General features: G+C 43.6%; 2 protein-coding genes across 3 annotated transcripts; one reads left to right on the forward strand and one right to left on the reverse strand.

The window, feature by feature from the left end:
* Window positions 1–2,898: 2,898 nt before the first annotated feature.
* On the reverse strand, window positions 2,899–8,565 carry LOC133899573 (phospholipid-transporting ATPase 1-like). Its single transcript, XM_062340571.1, has 7 exons — window positions 6,904–8,565; window positions 6,503–6,809; window positions 5,022–5,730; window positions 4,831–4,954; window positions 4,513–4,732; window positions 3,793–4,251; window positions 2,899–3,378 (listed from the first exon to the last, which is right to left on the reverse strand). Exons 1-7 carry the CDS (start codon window positions 8,408–8,410, stop codon window positions 3,171–3,173), a joined length of 3,534 nt encoding a protein of 1,177 aa, XP_062196555.1. The 5' UTR covers window positions 8,411–8,565; the 3' UTR covers window positions 2,899–3,170.
* Window positions 8,566–12,885: 4,320 nt separating this feature from the next.
* Window positions 12,886–16,455, forward strand: LOC133899581 (uncharacterized). 2 transcript variants are annotated; one of them, XM_062340583.1, is made up of 3 exons: window positions 12,886–13,310; window positions 14,387–14,714; window positions 15,979–16,455. In XM_062340583.1, exons 1-3 carry the CDS (start codon window positions 13,133–13,135, stop codon window positions 16,181–16,183), a joined length of 711 nt encoding a protein of 236 aa, XP_062196567.1. In that variant the 5' UTR covers window positions 12,886–13,132; the 3' UTR covers window positions 16,184–16,455. The 2 variants fall into 2 exon arrangements, with proteins under 2 accessions (XP_062196567.1, XP_062196573.1); XM_062340589.1 differs by lacking the exon at window positions 12,886–13,310 and adding an exon at window positions 13,344–13,651.
* The last annotated feature ends 1,576 nt before the right edge of the window (window positions 16,456–18,031 follow it).

Below are 18,031 nucleotides of genomic sequence, written 5' to 3' on the forward strand. Positions count from 1 at the left end.
CCTCTGCCTCTGTGGATGCCGCCTCAACCTCAACCTCCGCCTCCACTTCCTCGCAAGAATGAAGGGCATGCTGATCTCAATCTGCTTCCTCTGTGGACGGCCGCTCACAACCCCCGTCCACCTCACCGCCCCGCTCACACTCCTCGCCGCGGCAACTCTCATTGTCGAGCTTCCCATGGACTGCTCCGCCCCTGCCTCCGATTCCTCTCCACTCTGCCGAGTCAAGACCAGGTACCCCTCTGATTCAGTCTCCCCTGCATCTCTGTAAAATTGGACTTGAAGTGCTCACGATTTGGTCAGGTACTTAGCTCTGTGGTTAGCTACAGACGGAACTCTAATCAGGGGTAACATCTACTTCACCGAACAAATCACATCACTGAAGATTAGATATCTAAAGTGAATCTATAATAATCGGTGGTAGTGCAAGAAAGTTGCAATTTGAAGATTAAATGATCAAATTTGAAATCTGTTGCAATCTGTAATAATCAGTGATGTGAAATTAGATGAGTATCCCGACAACGTTCTTTCACTGAAGATTAAATGTATCTAAAGATTCTAATTAGATGAGTATCCCGGCTCTTATGAAAGTTATTACAAATTCTAATCAGATGTCTGAAACAAGTAAAACAGAACAGGCTAAGCTGATGAGAAAAAATTGATAGTAGAATTATAAAAATTTCCCAACATATGATTATGAAATTTATTTTTTTCTGCATACTGTTGTCTATGCACTGTTATCTTATAAATTGTACCCACATGTGAATAGTTGCATCTAAGCAAACTTGTTAATTAGGCTTGCCCATATTTTATCCTAGGGCCAAAACCCAGAAGAGCCATACTGTCATTCTCTAGATATTATTGACTGATGGAACTTTTTCTACCGTAGCATAGGAAATAGAACCTCATGGCTGAAATTGTTTCAAAATGGTTTGATATGATTAGTATCTTCTATGAAGTGTGAGCAAGTAGGCTGTAAAAATACCTGCTTATTGTTCTGTTCATCCATATGTAACATGCAGTTTTCATTCTGTGATTAGGATTAGGATTTCTTATTTTGTTGTTTATGCTGGTTGATTTTTGTGCTTATGATAGTTGAGTCATGTAGGATCCATTTTGTGCATGTTTGGTGATATGGGATCATGCAACTAGTCACTTTTTTTTTCTTCATTTGTTGTACCTTCCAGATTATGCAATTGAATATGTGTATTTGTGGTATGGTATCTTCTATATCTAAACGCGGTAGCATTTGAGCCCAGCCAGGCCATCCATGTCGGCCTTTCCATGGCAATCGTTCGATTTCACCCGTGGCAGCTGACAAGCATTTGATATGGGTTGTTCGCCTTGCACCACCGCGTAGGCTTCCTAAAGCTTCGAGGGTCCTGTCTGCCCGTTCGGCCGCTGAGAAAATCCCCCGGTCGCTCCCTCACGTGGCCGAACTGGATCATGGCTCTCGCGCCGGTGGGCTCAGGCGTTGGCGGCCTTCGACTCCTGACGCCTCCCCACAGCCTTCTCCTGCCGTCTCCCTTTCCGTCGTTCTGTCTTCCCTCGCTCCGACAAACTACGGTCGCCACCGCCACTACCCGGCTCCTCCCTCTCCGCAGCACGACACTCTCGGGTGTCGCCTTTTCCTTCCATCCAATGGTGCTCCCTCCCTGCGCCGTCGCGTTGACCCTGCTGGCAAGTTCTGATGCCGGTGGACCACCTCGCTGCAACGACCCTCCTTCGCATAGTGCCACCGCTTCCTCCATCCTACCCCGTTCCCATTGGCCTCATCGCCGACAGGCGAGCCAAAGTGTGCCCAGGACCGGTCGGCAGAGCGGCCAACGTGCGGCGCGCTGCCTTTTGCCTCCGGTGTAAATGTTGCTTTTGGTTTGTTCATCTATTGGACCTTGCTTGTGATTTATTACTTCATCAAAAAATTGATATTCATGTGGATCTTGCTGGAAGCTCAAAACTTTCTTTGTATTACTTGCGGTGGGTTTGGTGGAAGCAATGCATCGGTCCGAGAGACATGACCAAATAAAGATTTGAGCTACTTTTCTCTAACGGTTGTTCAAGCAGTCTCTAACGGCCTATACTTTGTTTATGTTTTTACTTGTGAACTTATATGCATGTTTGTTTGGATACAAATTAGAGATAGCAAATATGCCTGTATTCAGTACTTATCTGGATGTAAGGATGAAGAGAACTATATGTATGAAGGTTACTTTTTTGTCGAGTCTTTCATCATCTCTGTACTAATGGATCTCGATTTTTTTTCATGAGATTGTAGTGTTTATAAATCTTGCAATGAGTTTCGCATGTTATAGGACTTTTCTGATATATTTTTTATTTTTTCCTGATTATTTTGAGCTTTTTTGTTTTCTGGGATTCTTACAATCTCAAAAATAATCAAAATCTCACGGGGATTCTTACCCTGTGCCTTCCAGATGGCAGCTGGGGATAAATCCTAGGTAGAGGTTTCTCTCTATGGAAACAAAGGTCATGTGGCATCAAAATCCCCTCAGGGGTTCCACTCCCTGATTTTCCTGCCCTTTGATTCCAAACTAACCCTAAGAGATTTTTTATTTTTATATTTTTAAATAAAATAATTACAAATATATGTCTATTTTAAAAAAATTGCTAATGTAGATTTTCACCCTTTCAATAGGTGACATGTTTAAAAATTAAAAAAAAAATCACTCCATTGGAAAGGCGACAAAAAGGAACATATATTTGGAATTTTTTATTTAAAAATATAAAAATAAAAAAATCTCTTACGAATTAGGAACCTGGGAACCCCTCCAGTTGATTATCATTGGCTTTGAAATGAATGCGGAAATATCTCTGCTACGTCGCAGGTGACGGTCAAAATAAAGAAACTGTAACTAGGAGAACAACATACCGGGACAAATCAGCTGAAAAAAACCTTGGAAATTAAATTTCCAAACATCTGTATATTTCACATTCACATTACACTGTTCACCCATTTACTTTGCAACTATGCTGCGACAAAAGGATGAAAATTTCCTATTTCCTTTTCAGTGAATGTTTGATGGTTACATACATACGCCTCGGAGGCTAAATCTATCACATTACAGCTAAATGAATCAACTCGTATGCACACCAAAAGGGTGAAAAAAAACAAAAGAAAAAAAGAAGGAAGAAACACTATAATTTCCCTGCTAGGGTCATGAAAAAGTTCTCAATGGAATTTCTGAGCGGTTCACCTGATGATTTACATTCCAGAATTTTTCCATCTCTCGGCCGATTTGAATATCACTGGGCCTGAAGTGTTCTGTGAAAGCCTTGATTACAAAATGCGGGACCATTGCTGTAACAACAATGATAAGCAGCAGTAACCAAAACAGACCGGTCCCCATTACATGAAAGATTGCCCTGGAATAATTGATTGGTAACAGCTATTATGCAATTCATTATAGATATTCACACGTAATTACAAAATAAACTTAATAGTTCTTATGATTCCCAATAGAGAAAAAGATGATCAGAGATCTCATTCTACTTGAAGAATTACAGTGCGAAAGCAACAAATCGAAATGAACATGGTCTTCAAGCCTCTCAGCTCAATAATGAAAGCTCTGGTTTGTTTTGTTACTTCAGATATGAACAATCTTACATGTTTAGAATAATTCTTGCAGAAAAACAACCTGAATATCTTTCTGTTCCGAATATCAACTCAATAAATGTTTTAACAACAATAGCACAGCTATTTTATGGAATACAAAAAGAAAATGCATGGGTTGTCACATCAGTAATAAGAGGCGGAAGAGGAAGTAGTGAAGTACTCACCCATAACCTGGAAGAATCCATATGGAGTCTATCACAAAGAGGCAGATGGTTGTTGCTGCTATTGTGCCCCAAACAAACGCATGTATTATCCAATTCCACCTAATGATGTCCATGGCCAATTGCATATTTACAACTATAACAGGTGCAAGTGCCCACAAATCTCCAAGACTAGACATATCTATTGTGCTTCGTCTATATGCAAAATACGGTAAGTAGAAAACAACCAAACTCTGCCAGAGCGCTTCAAGCATATTGAACACAAACAGATTCACGTTATACTTCTCATCCCTCTGGCCAGATCCATATAGCTTTGGATAAGCTAGTAGTGTTGCCTTATTGAGATCCTTGTCAAGAATTCCGACGGCAATCGTTGGAAGGGATGTATAAAGCACAGTATACAGAAGGCTACTCCATTCAGTGATAGCAGTTGTCAGAGTGAATGCTGTATAAAGTACATACCTGGGATCACATGCGGAATATTAGTTTCGCAAATGTCCGAGTAATTATCAGAAAAATGTTAGTGCAACAAATTTCAACCAACCAACTTAACATAACCAGATACTATATTTGTAATCAAAGGTAGAAATCTTCAAATAGATATACTAAAATAAACAATCCTCACCTTTCTCCAACTAGTTAATGATAGATATAGAGGGCAACTCATACTTTTTTTTTCAAGTTCATAAAGTATCTATCCACATTAAAAAACAAAGTTCTTACCAGAAAAGAACCAAGACAAATGTGGCATTCTTGTAAAAGTTGTAAAGGATCATATAGGCCATCCGTTGATAATTCCAGTGACCATGAACTAATAGAAGAGGAACCAAGAATCTAAATTGCCCCATAGAAAAATCTGATGCCATAACAGCCTGTCGACCTTCTTGGCCACTTATGCCAACCCCAACATCAGCCATTTGGATCATTGAAACATCATTTGCACCTGAGTATCAGGTTCGGAAATACATATATCAGGTTTGAACATATTGGTTCTAAGAGAATAAAATATTTCACGATAAGAGAACCATGAGAGAATAATACCATCACCAATTGCTAAAGTCATATCATCTGTCCTGTTTTTTATAAGAGCAACTATCCCTGCCTTTTGTAATGGGGCCACTCGACAACATAAGACAACGCTACATTCAGTTGCCACTTTGAAAAGCTACAGCAAACAAATAAACATGCATCAGTTATGCTACCATACTACGATGAAAGTCAAAGCTGATTACCTCTTCTTGCAACTCCGTCTCAAGAATGTAAACAAGGCTGTTACCATCTACAATCAAAGCAAGAGTTATACTAGAAGATTCTGATGTTAACGCTGGACTCAGTGTACCAATTGAAGCAGCTCTGGGCTTCTTAGTTGTGGCAAGTGCTTCCTCAAGACTTCTCCGACAAGACTCCTTTGAATTGTTATTTATAACAATTTGCGTCATGTCACTGGTCAGCAGCTTACAAGAGTAACCAATAGAAATTGCTGTCTCCTGCTTATCTCCTGTTAAAATCCAAACCTTTATGTCCGCTCGACGAAGAGACTCTATTGCTTCTGGAACCCCATCTTGGAGCTTATCTTCAATCCCAGTGGCCCCCAATATGTGGATATTGCTCTCTACATTTGCGGCAACAGATCGAAGTAAGTTTCCTCTTCCAAGTACTGCTGTGCTGGCATTCCCATAAGCCAATTGCCACTCCTCAAACTCAGGTTGACTCAATTCACGCATACCAACGACGAGAGTTCTTAGACCAAGTGATGAATACTTGTGGAGATGTGCCTCTGTAGCACGAACAATGTCCAAGTCAGATGATTTGTTTGTAATTCCAAATATTGAACTGTCCGCACCTTTCACATACAGCTTAACAGTCTTATCAGGGCAACCAACTATGACAGACATTCTCTTACGATCACTATCAAACTCATGAAGTCCTAATAAATCAAATCTGCACACCGCATTCCAGCAGAATACATCAGTACTGTAAGCCAATAATGCTATTAAATTATTAAAATGTTAATTGACATGAAAAAAGGGATGCACAAGAAGTTTGGAATGGAGAATAAAGGAGTCAATATAGTCCAATCAAAGAAGAAAGCAAATTATCGGAACAGAAAACAATAACTATACATAACAGCCAGCTGAGATGAGCACTAGCAGATAACAGAAAGACAAAAAAATTGGGGGTACATAATGGAGATAACTCCTGAAATACATGCCATCAAACTTACACATGTCTGTCAACTTGCCATGCACAGTTCTACTTGAAACATTCACGGAAGGATATAGTTAGTATAATTAAGAAAAAATAATTTATTAACTCTAATTAGCAAGACAACTTCACTAATCAGATACGGCAACATAGGCAGACAAACTAGGAAGACAGAACTCAAAATTAGCATTCAGGTCACCAAACAGTAACATAAAACTAGGAAGCAAAAGGCATAAAAACGAAGAGCAAATCCTTATCAAATAGTTGCTTCCACAGTGCTACCAACTGTTGCTGCTAATAGACATAGCAGTTATAGAAAGTTCTGTCTGTTCATGTTTTCTAGAGACGGAAACATCACGGATCAGGTAACTTCTTCAATTCCTACTCACATAACCATCAAATTTTGCATGTCTACAATAATTAGCTGCTAACAAATACTATTGAAAACTTGTTAAAGCAGTATTCCAATGTAGCATTTCTATGAAGCTAATAGCTAGAGCTATGTTACCTCTGCCTGTAACCAAGGACATCAATCACTATATAACCAGATGTTCGCTCAACAAGCACAATTCCATAAGATGCTGCAGCGTATGCTAGTGCCTGCTCATCAGGGGACTCACCCTGATAATCAATCAACTTTTGTTTATAGTCTCTTGTGTCTAGGATAAGTGGCACGATGGTATTACAGACAGCAAGAGCAAGGAAGAATTCAAGGACAAGCTTCGCTTCCTCATTTGTACCACTATCCCTCAGTAGGTTCGCAAGCTGAGGGTCAGTTTTAACTGCCATCTTTGGTGTCCATAGATGTTCGTCGACTATCAAAAACCAGCAAAAGATGTCTTATTAGGGAACTACAACACAAAACAAGTATGATACATTGAAATATTGAAGCCATTGAAGCCATCATACCTACAACTGAGTATCCACCTGTATCTTTACCAGAGCTGTAATCAACCCCACGAATCGATGAACATTGGAACTCCATCTTGTTCTCTGTCAATGTCCCCGTCTTGTCAGAGAACACATACCTAATCTGCCCCAAATCCTCATTTATATTCAAAGCCCTGCACTGGAACTTCGACCTTGATGACTCGTCATACAGGTCTTTATCAGCACCCATGAAATATGCCTGCCCAAGCCGTACCAACTCCATTGATATATACAATGAGATTGGAATGATGACCTGATACACTATCACTGCCATGAGAAATGTAATGAATATCTGCATGCCAACGCCATAGTAATTGTAGTTCTTCCCAGTCGTGTAATCCTTCTCCCTAAAGAATTGGGTGAACTCCAGCTCCCTCTGATGATTCAGCAGCCAAATTCCCGCAAGCACAGATGCAGTCGTGCACATCCCAATAAGCATAATTGACAATATGACTGTCTCTCGATTCAACTGCGTTTCCAAGCGGCTCCGCTTCGATGGCGCCCCGGAGCTATTGAGCATGACCTTGGTCTCCTTCCCAGCATACACCACAACCCCTATGGTCCAGGTGGTGTTCTTGAGCTCACACCCACGAAGCACAATGTTGGACGGTCCAAGTGAGACACGCTTGCCATCAATCTCCAGATTCGCCTGGAACCCGTAAATGTTCCTATTGGGCCGTTCGCAATGCAGGACGCCGCCGACACCACCATTCTGGGAGAACCTGACCTGTGTCTCCTGCTTGGCATACCTCGTCTTGAGATTGGTTTCGCCGTCGAGATTAACCGTCTGGACGTGAGCGACGCCGGTGGGGTCGCTGGTGGCGAGGAGCACAATGTCCGCGGGCAGCGTCTCGTTGGACGCCACGCGCACGACGTCCCCGACGCGTATGTGCTTCCATCTCTTGGGCTGGAACTCGTCCGCGGTGCCCGGCGCGAGCACGGAGGCGAGGCGGTTGTTCTCCATGCGGTCCGAGCGGTGGCGGCGGAAGTCCTCGTAGGCGTCCTTGACGGCGGTGACGAAGAGTACGAAGGCGAGCGGGAGCACGGACGCGCCGCGGCCGAAGACGGCGACCTGGGGCAGCTGGTTGAGCACGGTGATGGCGAGGAAGTAAACGTACGACAGCCGGCGGAACTGCTCGAACAGGTTGCGCGGAAGGAAGGTGAGCACCGAGTACTTGGCCGTCCGTATGGCGTTCCCCGCGAAAGCCGCCGAGGGCTCCCCCACGGCAACGGCGCGGGACTCGTCGTCCCCGTCCTCCCGCTCCCGCTGCGACAACGTAGACGGGTCGTCGGCGGGGCCGTCGCCGCGGCGGGAGGGGAGGAAGGGGTCGGGGACCTCTACGGAGAAGGCGATGCGGTCTGCGCGGAGGGGCGGCTCCGGCTGCGCCGGCGGGAGCAGCGAGGCCGCCGGGGGATGCGGCGAGGGGGCGTCGTCGGGGGTAGAGGCGCCCGGAGTTGTGCTGAGGAGCGGGCGCTCGGACGCCATGGAGGAGGCAGAGCGGGTGGCAGGGGCTAATTCGCCTGCGGCATCGGCGGCGGCAGATTTGGGTGGTCGCCGGCGAGGTCAAAGGCGAAGGCGGGGAGCTTGGACTTTTTGGGAGTCGAGAGTTTTCTTCTGTTGGGGTCAAGGAGCAGCAGGTGGAGAGGTGTTAGGCTTTGGAGGGGTCGGAATGGAATTTTGAGCGACTACAAGGGGCTGTTGGTGAATTTCCAAAGAGGTTTTCTTTTCAAAAGGAATATAAATTCCATTAACCAATGGACACAACAATATCGCTAGTCACCAAGTCATCGACACTCGCATAACACCATCTCATAGTAGGACAGTATCTGACAAGCACTTACAGCCTATCGCTGCCTTATGTATATTCAAGTGGTTTTATATAAGTAGAAATAACCATCCGTCATGAGAGCTCATGTTTACACGCTTGTAACTATGTCCATGATCAAAATGTGTCAATGGTAAAAAGCTCTCATAAGTTTTTTATGTAATAACTCAGATAAATATGCTTCATAAGACATTTTCAAATCGTTCTTTTCGTGACTCTCAATTAACATTATAAGTTAGACCCATCTTGTTAAACTATATAGTAGTTTTATGATGCTTGGCAGGTCTATTATTCTAAAATATGATAGTGAGTCACAATCTAATAATTTTATTGTATCGGGTCCACTATTTTATAGTATCAGCTTATAACTTGAGTAAGTAGGTACCTTTCATTTTTTATCATTGTATTTGAACGAATGAATGTCCATAGTGATTCCCTAGTAACACATCTCTAAATTATTTATAGCTAGTGTTCCATAGATTTACATTCCGACTATGCCTCCTTGTGTGGGGGGGGGGATGTGATCATTAATCTGCCTAGGACATGGTAGCTTTGGTTTCTTCTGCTAGGCCTCGGTGTACGCTCTGCAAATTACTTTTCTAAAGAGGGCTAGAAAGAGAACTGCAGCAGAAACTTCAAGCGCATGTTGAAGTATCAAAACCAAAGAAAGGGCACTTCAGGGTTGAATTCGGCAATTTTCTGCTGAACTCAAATACTGTACTTGCCTTCCTCAAGAAAAAAATGTTTCCCCGAAAAATGGCACTTGCCGAGGTCTATCTGACAATAGTTCCCCTCAGCCCTCAGGTGCTGGCGTGCTGCTGTCAGCTGCTCGCTTGCGATTGGATTTCGGGAAGGCAAAGAAACCTGAGTAGGTGGCCGTAGCAGCAGCATATCCAACTGCGATGGAAGAATCTCTTCTTTCCCTTCCGACGACCTACAAGAAGGCTCGAAAATGAAGCATGGATCATGACTCCGTTTCAAGATAGGTATGAACGTCGGGATGAAACCGTCTATTTCGATGTTTTTGATCGGAGGATAATATTGCATAGGATGTGCATATTTAAGTTTTGTTAGCTGGGACAATCTAATTTCTGTTTTGGTAGCACGAATATGGTAATTTAATTTTTTATTTAATTGAATGGATAGAACTTAGATGGAGTTAGTTAAATTTTTACAGGATCCGCTTGTCATATATTTAGTTTTTTTATAAAATATAATCATATGAGATCTTATTTTATTAATTTAATTATAATAAATATAATGGTACAATCGGATCATAAATTAAATAAACAATTTAGAAGATCATGTAAAGTGTGCTAATAAAAAAAATTACTTTAACTAACCAAAAGTGATCAAATCAGACGGTGACCAAATCAGACGGGATAAAGCTCATCCAGTATTTTTTTCGCGGTTGGACTTATCTAACATCTACCAGAATATTCTTTGAACGTGGCTACCCTATTCATATTGTCGGAAGGTGAACTTCTCAAGCAGGGGTTCGGAGGGACCCCTTTGAGATTCGGTCGGGGGATGATTCTGAATCTGTCTCGTATGTGAAATAAATGAGAGTAAATGAGATGCAGTGGAATGGATGATCGGATGCCGGAGGAAATAAATGCTTTGGAGATTTTAGATAGGTTCGGACCGCACGGAGCGTAATACCCTACTCCTGTATGTATGCTATAAATGCTCAGGGAATATCTCTCTGAGGATCTACTGTGTTACAAAGATATTTGTCCAAGTCTAGAGCTTTGTGCTCCTTGTTCTTCATCGGCCTGGCTTCTGAGCTCGGTGTGTTCCGTCCGATGTAATCCAAAACTCGTCCCTCTTCTCCGGGGAGCCCGCCCCTCTTTTATACCCGTCGGGGCGGGTAGCATGCCCAGAAAGGGTGACGCAAGTTCCAAAGCGCCATAAATGGAAAGCAACCATCATGGGCTGCTACTTGAGGTGACAGGGAGGGTTGAAAACACGCCTCCGTCCGGTCTTCGTCGTCATCATTCCGCTTTTTAGCGGGTGCAACGGGGAGGGCCCGCCGGGCAGCCACCAAGCAGCCCGCGTGCCCGCCCGGTCAGAGCGAATCTGACACAGCAGGGCGGCATGCATTACGCCTCGAGCCCAGCGACGTTATCCCGAGACACGCCAGATGACGTGCGATGGGACCCGTGCATTAAATATCCCCACGCCTCCCCGTCAGACCGTGACAGGGACTGACAGCATGCGTGGGGGGAGTGGTTGGAAGTGACAGGCCACACGCCCTCTTAAATGCAGCATCGGGCCTCCCATCAATTGACACCTCACCGTTGAGCCCTCGTGGGGACCACCGGCAAAGGACTTCTCATGTCCTCGGGGAACTGTGAGTGCTCAGGGACTACTGTTCACAGCCCCGAACACTTTCTCCCGGATATGCCCTCTCTTGGTCCTCGAGGAACTCTGGTGCTCGGGGACCACTGTTCATGGCCTCAAGCGCCTTCTCCCGAAACTTGATTGTTCGGGTCCTCGGGGAACTCGGGTGCTCGAGGACCACTGTTTATGGTCCCGAGCACTCTCTCCCGGAACTGACTTCTCTTATCATCGAGAAACTTGGGCGCTCGGGGACCACTGTTCATGACCCCGAGCACTCTTTCCCGGAACTTGGCCTTCTCGAGTCATCGAGGAACTCGGGTACTCGGGTACCACTGTTCATGGCCCCGAGCACCCTCTCCCGGAACTTGATCTTCTCGGACCTCGAGGAGATAATCCCCGAGGAAGGACGCCATATGACACTCTGCTGTCCTGATCTCGGGACTCGAGGACCCTGATTCCTATGTCACCGACACATACCTACTGAAAAATACTTTCGAAAATTGGATAGTCATATACCATTCAAAGATATCCCTCATCCAAATACACCCTTAGATTCACCAGTCTAGTGTTCAATTTGTTTACTCTTAACCTTTATATGTTCATCAAATCCTTCCGGTAAAAAAGTACTTGCACCTTTTTTCTTGAAGTTAGCTGTTGGCCAGTCAGTGCTTACACAAATCTTATTTATAAGACAGTGACATAACGTGTCTGAATATTTTCCAAAGGCCACGGACAATTGGCTAATACAGTTATCTTAATGCTTGAAAGACACAAATTAGAGTCAAGGTGCAATCCATATATTTGGTTAAGGTGGGGAAAAGCATGATCCCTTCTAGTGGGAGATGCAAATGTTCCTTGGCTTGCCATTTTCGTATAAAACGTTTCCTATAATTGCCGTATTTTCAACAAGAGTCGATTAATTATTTTGGTGGATGAAAAAAGGCGACATATCCTCTCAAATTTGTTGACTTCTTCGTTTCCTTAAAATTGGGAGAACTTAACATCCACTGATGCATGCTCACGACATACCTTCTTCCTAAAGGCATGCATGTCAAAAGTATGTATATTCACAAGCCGCATCTAAACTTCTCTCTCCTTTTCTCCGGGAAAATAAAATCGTTTTTTCATTTGATATTTGAGAGAACTAACGTATACTATCGTATACCGATTGTTTCAAAATCTTTGTTGCTCCGCATACTCTCGGTTTAAACTTGGAACTAGGCAAGTAACGTGCCCGTGTTCGAATATATTCTTCCGAAAATCAAAATGGTGGCCTCGAACATGCGATTGAGAGTCGTTGTGATTGATAAAACTTCTCATGTGCTAAACTATGGATGTGCAGGGATGAACAATTTGGTATGTGATCTATGTTTTTGAGGATTATCGTGTTAAACATTCGTTCCCGCATTCATCTATCCCGTATAATCTTTTCAGGCACGGTTAGGCCGAATCCGATCCGACCACGCTGCAACCGTGGAATTTTAGAATTTGTTTTTTTTAAAAAAATTCTAAGCATAAATCTATGCAAAAGTAATACGAAAAATAGACTTTTTACCCCACTATAACACATAACGTCATGATAATTGATACCGGGGTAACTACCACGTATAATATTTCAAGTCTAAAATGGAAGATCAGTAACATGATATCAAAATATCAGTGTCCTATTATTCAATCACGACGCTAAATATTATGGTACCGTGAAAAAAAAATATTTTCAAAAAATATTTTTACAGAGTATATTAGTAGAATATATTTTAAAAAATATAAAAACTCCACCGCTGCAACCGCCCGTCCGTCGCCGGGTGCCCGGGTCCAAGCCGAGGCCAGGACGCTTTCGCCCGCCTCGCACTCCAACTCCACTCGCTTTCTCCCCTCCCACCCGCTCGCTCGCCTTCCTCCCTCTCGTCACAGATCTCCATCCCACCGTCAAGGCGGCGCGGCGCGGATCGGGCCGGCGCCGAGGGGGCTAAGGCCGTCGCAGCTCGCGTCCCAGCAGTGCGAAGAGAGAGCACGAGCGACCAGGAATTGAGCAGGGGATGGACGGCGGCGTCGGCGGCGGCTTGGGCGGGCTCCATTGGACCGCGGAGGAGGCGTCGACGATCGGGGGCATCGCGACGGTGTCGCTGCTGCACTCGTTCATCCCTACGCACTGGCTCCCCTTCTCCATCGTCGCGCGCGCGCAGCGTTGGCCGCTCTCCCGCACCCTCCTCGTCAGTCAGTACCCATGCCCTCCCTCCCCCGCGCCTCCTTTACTCTTGTTGCTGTTTCCCGTTTCATCTCTGTTCACCACCCTCCTAGATCTGGGGCCTAAAGGGGCACGGACGGGTTAAGGCACGGGTTCAGGTCTGCCTTTAGCAGGAGAGTGCGGTTAGGGTTTATTCAGGATGTGCTGCTCTCGGTGGTTGGATTGGTTTGTTCTTGTGGGCTGTGGCATAAAGAAATGGCGCCAATTGTGGTGGTGTGTTGCCAAGGGTGCTGCTGCGTAGTGCATACGGCATGGAGGGCGCTGGCTCAACATCCTGGTGGTATTGCCCCGGCAGTGGCAGCATCTTCAGGTGTGCACCGCTCCTCCCGGCGTGATTGGGTAGATGAATGTATCGTGTTGGAAGGCCAGACGGTATTTGCATTAGAGATAGTTCCGTTGCGTATGGGCTTGTGTTGTCTTCCTCTGAGTGGATTTTCGTTCCGAGCTTGCTAGTGAAGTGTTGCCATGTCTTATCCCAATGAAGTGTTGCCTGTGGGAGGTGATTGTGACAAATGTAGTTTTTCGGTGTTTCTCAGCTTTGACCTAAATTGTTTGATATGGATAGTTGATGGTTACGGAAGAGATTAGTGTGCATTCTTAGTAATGCAAGTAATTTATCCACGACCCAAGTTTGGGGGAACAAGTTGACAAAGCTTTGTTTGGTTAGAGCAGTTGCATCTACATGAGTAATTTGGTTGCAAATATCTAATAGCGGCTTGTTTGAGACAATGTGTAGTTGTGATCTAAGCGGGCAATCTACTAGTTGCTTCATAATCATTGTGATCTCTAAGGAGTTAATGATTCATTACAATATGAAGTCATGATTTATGCACTACAGCTATCTTTCTCCCTACTTGGTTTCGCTTTTTGCACTGCAACAATGAATCCCTATCTTGCTTCATTTTGGGTAGGATACTCTCTGAAAACTTTATTTTGCACTTCCATATACTTCTTCCTTGTATTTACTGTGTAAATTAGTGATGACCACTGTTATTTTCCCAACTTCTATATGTTTGTACTAAGAAAAGATCACCAACTTCTGCAGCTGCATTTGGAGGTGTTCTTCATGTTGTTTCTACGGCTCTTCTCGGGATAACTGCAGTTACTATGGCAAACACTATAGCTGGCGAAGAAACAGTGCACAAGCTTGCCTCTCTGTTGCTAGTTTTTCTTGGAGGAAGTTATATCCTGTTATTTGTGTTAGGAAAAGGTGGTCACAGCCATGCTCATAATCATCCAATGGAAAAGATGGCAGTTGCTGGTCTTGTACTTGTGCCTGCACTATCGCCATGCGCAACAACCCTTCCAGTTTTTCTCGCAGTTGGCAACTCTTCCTCAATGATGATTCTTGCGATCATTGTGCTCCTCTTCAGGTGCCCACCCCGTCCTCTGTTTTCAATTGTTTTACTTGTTGGTACTTATCAATTAAAATGCTGCCGTTGCTTCTCCTTTCGTTTTCTTTTTTCCATGCTCTAGAGTTGAAAGGGGGAAATGAATGAACTATGACAATGTAATTTATTCTTCAACTAAATAAGAGCTGAAAAATGTAACCAAACACTTCTCAGGATTACCCATCGTCCTGGCTTCTAAGAAGCTGCTTAGTTGTGTAATTCCCTTTGTGTTGGGTTCTATTACCAGCATGTGCCACCTTATCCTAAGGAAAAAAAGAAAAAGTCAAAGAGATTCTTTTCAGTATGCTGTATGTATATACCACGTACAAAAACATAGCCTTGTTTTTCTTAGCATATGTAAGCTTTCGTTTTGAGGCATCTCTCTTGCGTCATCAATTATTATTTTGTTCTCCAAGCATATACATAACAAATCTAGACTCCAGAATATCAATAGATCAGTTTTTTTGCATGTCTACTGCATGGAATATATTTTTACCTTTTGGAGAAATCATGTTCTTGTGGTGCGCTTACTAATATTCACCAAAGTTCTAACCGTATATTCTGTTCTAAACCATCAATTAACGTGAATGTTCCCACAAAAGTACAGCTTTACATCTACAGATAAATGGAGTATTTGCTTTAATATTTGCCTTAATCAATGTGCTGGATAGGATAACTAGTCTGTATAGACTGCCTCTTAAGGATAGTTCTGAAGCCTTGCTGCCACTGTCCTAAACCTTGAGAGAGACTTCACAAAAGCCTCTGCGTGCCAAACGGTCTATCTCGTATGAGCTGTGGCATGCCTGTTAGCACAGGTTTGGGCATGTGGAACACTTGGGCTAGCTGAATTGAACTTTCAAGCACCTTCTGCTGTACGAGTATGGCCAGTAAGACTGGTGAACGAAAGAGAACTCATATTTAATGGCAGTACTTGTTCAGTGTTAGCATCATCATGAATGGTTGGTATTTAAAATGATAGTGATAGCTTTGATTGTTGTGACACAAGATTAATTCGTACTTGTTCGCTTTAGTATTTATTCTTCTAAAAACAGATGGCACGTTACTTTTGGGAGTGGTATGTAGTTGTAGCCAACGGAGTGCCTTTTTTCCTTAAAAAAAATCTTCTTTGTAATGGTTTTGAATGTGATAGGCACATAAATTGTTAACAAAACCTAGGCTTTATCATACTCCTTTTTAAATCCTTTGGTGTCCTATTTACTGTTGACTTACAACTTTCTGGCTGCAGTACCATCACAGTGATGACATCGTTGGTGGCCCTCTCATTCTACGGCGCTAGCCAAATCCAGTTTCACTGGGTGGAGCGCTACGACAAGATGCTCGTCGGCACGGTGCTGTGCCTTGTCGGAGTCTTAACATACGTGTTCCATCATCACGACGGCGATGAGCACTCTCTCCATGCACATGTGCACAGGAAGCTCGTGGCTCCATAGATGGCTACATAGCGAATGAAGTTCCGCATGTTTGTGTGGCAAATTTGATGTTGTTCCCTAACCGTCGTCGCATCGTGGTTGCTGTACACAGATGTGATTATTAATCCATCCAAATTTATCTGCCTTTCTGGCCTTGCTAGGAATTCAGATCAAGTGAATATAGCGGAAGCTGCGTGAACTTTGTAACCTTGTGGTGGTGATGTACAGGTTCATTCTGTGATCTTATCGGGACTCGGAAGTGTTTGAACTCAGATTTTGTTTGGTGTTCTAAATTCTTCGCTACTTCTGGATACAAGTTAGTGCAATTACCTATTTGCTAGAAATCCTTTCATTAGGTTTTCCTTTTGAAGAAAAAAAAACATTTTCTTATGTGTGAAAGTGAAATCAAAATGCAATTGGCCCATGACGGTATGTGAGGCCCAGTCTAGGCCCAAATCAAGCCCAACTAACTCTAGATAGGGCCAGTCCTCTTGGCCCAAATCGAGCCCAACTGACTCTAGATAGGGCCAGTCCTCTTGGCCCAAATCGAGCCCAACTGACTCTAGATAGGGCCAGGCTGGGCCTGGCAAGAAACGCGCGGCAGGCAGAGCGCGGCCACGCCTCTGCCGCTTCCTTTCGTCTCCCGGGCACCCAGCCACCTCCGTCCCCCTTTCCTCCGGCGATCCACCGATCGAATCCGATCGCCTCTCCGCGCGCGCGCGGGCGGGCCATGGGCGACCACTACCAAGCGCTGGGGCTCCTTATGGGGGTATGCTATTGGGTGGTAGGCAAGCAATTAACTTGTAGATTGGGTTGTTAGTGATAAAAGGGGCCTGAGTGAAACTAAATACGGAGGGAGGGGAATGGTAAACTGTACTCATTTTAATTTGGTACGTTGCAAAAAGAAGGGGAATCCATGCAATATCTTGTTATTTTCATCATTGCATCACAAGAGTGGAGCCAAAATGTGTTAAATAAGTACAAAAAAAGAGCAATTGGATGGCTTAGTTATATCTGTAAATTCGGCATCCAACAGAGATGTATTTTCCTTTTTCCTGTCAATTTATTCAGTAATACACATTTAGAAAATTACAGTATCTTAAATTTGGATTCCTAGTACTTTATATTGTAACGATGTACTATGTTGAAATTACGGAATAGCTTTGAACTTTGAATGGTACTCACCATTTGTTTTTAGGAAAACACATAAACTTTCGAGAAATTTTAAAATTTGACATTTGTCTGACTTAACCTGTCAACAAAGCGAAGTCCTCTACTTTAGCAAGATCATTTTGATTGAATCGTATCTTCAATTGAATCTACGCATAATTGATGGGACAAGCACTGTGATGGTATTTGCATGCTTGGCAGTAGTATAGTGAGCCCACAGACTTCAATCTGCTGTAAGAAAGTACAATGAGCCATTATTTGTATTACATTCTACTGATACCTTTTAGATTTCAGTGTTAACTTGGCCATTGTAATACTAGTTACTTGAGATGCATAGACCTTGGACTTGTGGGGAATTTATGGCAGCCATCAAAATATTGTTAGTTGCACGTCCTATTCTGGTGCATTTCTCTCCTAACCTGTAGAGTGGCCTAATGGTTTAATCCTTTCCAGCTGCACCCTTTAACCAAGACTACCCGGACCCGATGTTGTTTCACTAATGATGTAATCATTCTAGAATGGTTCATCGGTAAATGTAGATAGTAAATATATAGTAAATATTATATCCCGCCAGAGATAAAACATTCTCACTGACAACAAACCCCTCAAGCAGCCCAGTGATGATGTTTCAGTTCTGATGGGTGGGTAATCAGCCTGATTGGTAAATTTCAAAAAGTTGAGTGATCATAGACAAGAGAT

Source organism: Phragmites australis, chromosome 2 (genome assembly GCF_958298935.1).
Source record: "Phragmites australis chromosome 2, lpPhrAust1.1, whole genome shotgun sequence".
Classification (NCBI taxonomy): domain Eukaryota; kingdom Viridiplantae; phylum Streptophyta; class Magnoliopsida; order Poales; family Poaceae; genus Phragmites; species Phragmites australis.